At 35.5% G+C, this 5,597-nt stretch overlaps 1 protein-coding gene across 1 annotated transcript; it reads left to right on the top strand.

Moving 5' to 3' along the window:
* Window positions 1-3,723: 3,723 nt before the first annotated feature.
* Window positions 3,724-5,201, top strand: LOC147407230 (putative pectinesterase/pectinesterase inhibitor 20). Its single transcript, XM_086432823.1, has 2 exons — window positions 3,724-4,393; window positions 4,510-5,201. The coding sequence occupies exons 1-2, from the start codon at window positions 3,841-3,843 to the stop codon at window positions 5,199-5,201; spliced, it is 1,245 nt and encodes a 414-aa protein (XP_086288949.1). The 5' UTR covers window positions 3,724-3,840.
* Window positions 5,202-5,597: the final 396 nt, after the last annotated feature.

Genomic DNA, 5,597 nt, shown 5'->3' with positions numbered 1-5,597 from the left:
GTCTGTTTTATAACCGCTTTTAACATTGAATCCACATTCCCCGCCAATGTACGGACATCTTTGTTGGATCTGCTGAAGACTCCCTCGTTATTTTTCAGTTTTTCGTTACACATGACCGTTGCCAGTGGGTTTGACCGGAATTTGTAAGGTTTGATTTCTCCAAGGGTATTTTGGTCATTTAATCTCTTAAATATTTCGATTACTATTCTTCCCTTAATAAAAGCCCCGACCCGGTTAGTAAATTGATCGGGCTTAGATTATATTTTGGTAGGCTCTATTAAAATAAAGGTAATTATAAAAAGCACCATACCAGTTAATAAGGGCAACCAACCCCATAGCTTTTTTTTTTTTTTTGTGGTCTTATAAGAGTTAAAAATTTCTGAATGAGCTGATTTTTGGGGAGGATGAGGATGATCTTTACATCGATGAGATCATCCTCAACAAAAAAAATCAGTCTATTCTGCAATTTCTAACCCCATCGATACTAGTTTACAAAAGATATGAATAATTTACGATTCTTTAACCCATATAGGATAAAATAATTCGGCTAGGGGTGAGTTGTCCTTATTACTTGGTGGGGGTGTTTTTATAATTACCCTTAAAATAACCGGTTTAAATTTCTGTCAAAACCCATCACATTAGCACCCTTATTAATATTTAAGGATAAATTCTCAAATAATTACAAAAAAAATTGGTATTTTTGAAATGTTGCTAATGTTGTTAAAGTCATCAAGTAATGTTAATAATTTAATAACATTTTGTCAACATTACGTGATAATTATGTCAACATTTCAGAAATACCGAAAGCTTCAATAATTATTTGAAAATTTACCCAATATTTAATACCATCTTTTGAAAGTAATATATATTGTCAGCCTTTCTAGCTTGATCCCTACTCTATATTGGTAGTCTTGAGAAATATGTTCCGACAATAAAATAATATAACTTGATATAATTAAGTTATGATAGATGAAAATTACTTACTTTTACCTTTGTATTTTACTATTTTATTTTTCATAATCATAAATATTGTGGGCTACATGTAAATTAATGTGTCCATAATTAACGGGAATGATTATGAAAAGTGTCATCTTGGGATTACTATGTACCTTACTGTAGACGATTAGTTGGTGATCGTGCATTAGGGCTGCAACTCAGGTGGTTTGGACTAGATTGGGGATCAATTCGAGTCCAACTTAAACTTGACAAACACCAACCCTCGCCCATACTCAGCTCAACTTTCCCGTAGCATGAAATGTTCAACACAAGTCCAACACAAGTCAGGTTGGTTCATTTCTCACTAATACAAGATATAATAATTAATGATGAGGGTTTATATAAAGATAAGTGGTATCTAAAGGGATATAAAATTTGTAATTATAATCCTAAAAATGCATTTCAAAGTTTACGTACGTATGTGAAATTATAAGAAGCCTTAAAGAATAAGGATGATTAACTAATTACAATAACGCTATTTGTATAAAAGATTTAAGAAAATATGTCACGATCCTACCACTACGCCATCCAGGACAAGGAAAGGTTTGTTGAGATTGAGGGGACGAAGTGGAGCCATCTTCTGCACTAGATGGAACGACGGGGTGGGGGTTGTGAGTTTCATCCCATATCGATGGGATAGACGTTTGAAGCCTAAATTATAAAGACAAATTTGACCCTATCATGTAAGACGTGTTTTAAAGTTATACGGGCTTCGACTCAAAATGGACAATATCCAACAAGTGTGGGGTTAGGAACGCTACAAAATATGTCTAAGTTGGAGTTCGTGTGATCTAATGGGCCATGTAGCAACTAACTCATAGTTTTTTGTTTGTTTGTTTGTTTTTGTTTCGAGGTTTAAGCTGGACTTGAACCTACAATCTCAAAGTTGCTTTGCAAAGTCTTGAACCAACTAAGCTATGGGTCTAAGCCCAACGAGCTTGTTATTTTGAGACACCACCAAACAACGAGCTCGTCGTTTTGAGTTATAAAGTAACAAGCTTGTTGCAATAGTTTGGAATTTTTGTTTGCTCAATCAATGAGTTCGTTGTTTGAACCAGGAAGGGACAATATGCTATGGTTGCAATGTCCCCCAAGTAAATACAAATTCCTCAAAACGAGTTTCTCTAAATTCTGGAATGGAATGAATGAAGACCAAAACAATAAGGTAGCATTAATCTTCATCACAGACTTCAACTATGGATCTCGTCCACTTCAACACGTACAGCTACAAATGATGAAGTTGTCCACTTTAATCTTTGTCAAATCGCTCCTTGATTCATACAACACTTCATCAGTCCCCACCATAATTGCAAAGATGATAAGAAGGATTTTTTTCCGTTGAGATTCATCTTGAATTTATCCAATTGATCAGTGAAGGAGAGAGAGGAAACTATATAAAGCTTTTTATAGAATAAATTTTTAACTTGAATCATCCATATTGCAACTCTTAAGCACTAACCTAACCCCACTAAGACTCCACCAAAACCCCACTCAAAAATTCCCTCCCTAATAAATTTTCTTACTTTTACAAAAATATAAGTAAGAAAATTGGTAAAACAAATATTTCTCCCAAATATAAACACTTAATCCCAAAAATATTGATTTTGTTTCAAAAAACCTTGACTTCTCTTCCTACAACTATCTTAAAAACCTAAATAGTTTTTGAAGGTTAAAGGAGATAAAATCTAGAGTTGAAGATAAAACGTTAAAAATCTACCTCCGAGATTGAAGACGAGGTTTTGTAGAAATAAAATAAAAAATTTCAGTCATTTTCTTCTGTTAATTTTATGAAAGATTGAGATCAAGGTGTCATCAACTTGAAAATCAACAATCAAGGAGTCATCAACACTGTATATGTGGTAAAGCTGTTTGTCAAACTGAGTTATAAAAACCCATCTCAGCTGTATGTTTGAACATATGGACATAAAACCTTATTTGAGCTAAGAAAAATTCAAGGAATTTTTATATTAAGTTACATTGTCACGATGATGAGTCCAGATTATATTAAAGTCGTTCTACTGATAAATAATATTAATACAAGTTGACCTCCCTCACTAATCATAATAGCAAAATATATGATTTAAAACTCGCGGCCACATGGAAATTCAAGTCCTCAGAAGACATATGAATTCCAATTCGTGACATCTTCTAGATTATATTAAATGTAGATAAATAATACAAGTTGAGCACTCTCATTAATCACGCTAACAAAATTAAATGTTTTAAAAACCTCAACTACACAGGAATTCAAATCCTCGAATTCATGAATTCCAATTCGTGTGTTTTACCCTCCTTGAAAACCATAAACAACTATCTTTAGCTCCCCATTTGCCGACATTCAACCACCAACCAGCCAAGCTGGTCAACTTTGATCTGGCTTAACTGGACAACAACATCACTATTTTTAATGAATCTGACTTTCTTCCACACATATATATGTATGAGTCTTACCCACAATTCTTCGAGTAAACCAAACATTGTAAAATCATGACTTCTAAGAACTCATACTTCATCTTCACCATCTCTTTTTTTGTCGTTTACATCTTCTTCTTCTCTCCTTATCTTTCAGAAGCATCTGCTACAAAGCCTATTGCACCAGAAAATATTTGCAATTCAACCTTTTATCCTAGTTTTTGCAAATCATTACTCCCTCATAATGTGTCATGGAACCCCCATGACTATTGCCGATTTTCGATCCAACAGTCCTTATCGAAAAGCCAAAATTTCATTGATTTAATCAGCAAATACCTCCAAAACCAATCCAATTTACCAAAGTCTGTGATTCAGGCTCTCGAAGATTGTCAGCTATTAGTAGGAACCAACATTGATTTCTTATCAAATACAATGGAAACACTCAATTCTTCGAAAAACCTTGGCACCTTGAAGACCAACGATGACGTGCAGACCTTGCTTAGTGCAATTTTAACCAACCAACAAACATGTTTGGATGGCCTTCAAGTTTCCAACTCAACTTGGGGAACCACAAATGAGCTTCACACCCCTCTTTCTGATGGAACTAAGATGTACAGCGTTTCTCTAGCATTGTTCACACGTGCATGGGTTGGTCCAAGGAAGAGTAAGATGTGGGAGAGAGGAAGGAAAATCCTTCTAGAGAATCCAAGTGGTGTTTTAGTGAACAAAACTGTTGTCGTGAACCCAGATGGGAGCGGAAATTTCACCACCATTAATGATGCTGTTAACGCTGCTCCAAACAACACGGACATTATCAACGGTTATTTCCTTATTAAAGTTGTTGCAGGGGTTTATGAGGAGTACGTAGATATCATAAAAAACAAGAAGAACTTGATGATGATCGGAGATGGAATCAATCAAACTGTAATCACGGGCAATCGAAGTGTGGTTGATGGGTGGACTACATTCAATTCTGCAACCTTTAGTAAGCTGGCTTAGCTCACTTTAGACTTACATGGACTTGCATAGATTTTACACTAATCTTCTTTACTTTAAAGTCATTTAAAATTTTCTTCCAACTTCTAACACCTTGATTTGCAGTTGTGGTTGGACAAGGGTTCGTCGCCATGAATATAACATTTAGGAACACCGCGGGGGCAATCAAGGGTCAAGCAGTTGCAGTTCGAAATGGGGCTGACACGTCCACCTTTTATAATTGTAGTTTTGAAGGATACCAAGATACATTATACACACATTCTCTAAGACAATTCTATCGAAATTGCGACATATATGGCACAGTAGATTTCATATTTGGTAATGCGGCCGTTGTTTTCCAAAATTGCAATATATACGCAAGACTACCCATTAAAGGGCAAGCTAATGAGGTCACGGCCCAAGGTAGAACGGATCCAAACCAGAATACAGGGACTTCTATACACAATTGTAGTGTCAGAGCGACCAATGATTTAGCTTCGAGTAATGGTACTACTAAGACATACTTGGGAAGGCCATGGAAGGAGTACTCTAGGACTGTTTACATGCAGTCCTTCATAGATGGGTTGATAGATCCTACTGGATGGGATAAATGGTCCGGAGATTTTGCCCTGGCTACATTGTACTATGCTGAGTACAATAATACAGGGCCTGGATCAAATACTAGTAATAGAGTGACTTGGCCTGGTTACCATGTAATAGGCTCTGCGGATGCAGTCAACTTTACTGTGTCCAACTTTATATTAGGAGATGTTTGGTTATCTACAACTGGTGTGCCTTATGATGGTGGCTTATTGTGACGAGTTCCTTGAGATCTTTCTTTTAATCCTTTAGGTGCTTTTTTTTTTTTCATGTAACATTCAATAATTGCAAATAAATGGGTTGGTTAAAGCCATCTTGTCGGTATACACTTGCTAGTATTTCATGTCATAGTTCTAAAACAACTTGATTTAGTTGAAACTTGGTTGAGTTGACTTGATGGAATTTTGAGGTGATTTTGCATTCATGTCATGCATCCACTTCATGAGTGGAATGAGATCTTCTTTTAATCCTTTGGATGATTAATTTTTTTTCCATGTAACATTCAAGAATTGTTAATAAATGGGTTGATTTAAACCACATTGTCGGTGTAAACTTGCTAGGATTTCATGTCATAGCTCTAGAACTCCTTTGATTCAACTTGAAACTTGACTGAG

Source organism: Akebia trifoliata, chromosome 3, assembly GCF_017979445.1.
Source record: "Akebia trifoliata isolate Shusen 1 chromosome 3, ASM1797944v1, whole genome shotgun sequence".
Classification (NCBI taxonomy): domain Eukaryota; kingdom Viridiplantae; phylum Streptophyta; class Magnoliopsida; order Ranunculales; family Lardizabalaceae; genus Akebia; species Akebia trifoliata.
This window is presented reverse-complemented; position numbering and strand designations above follow the sequence as displayed.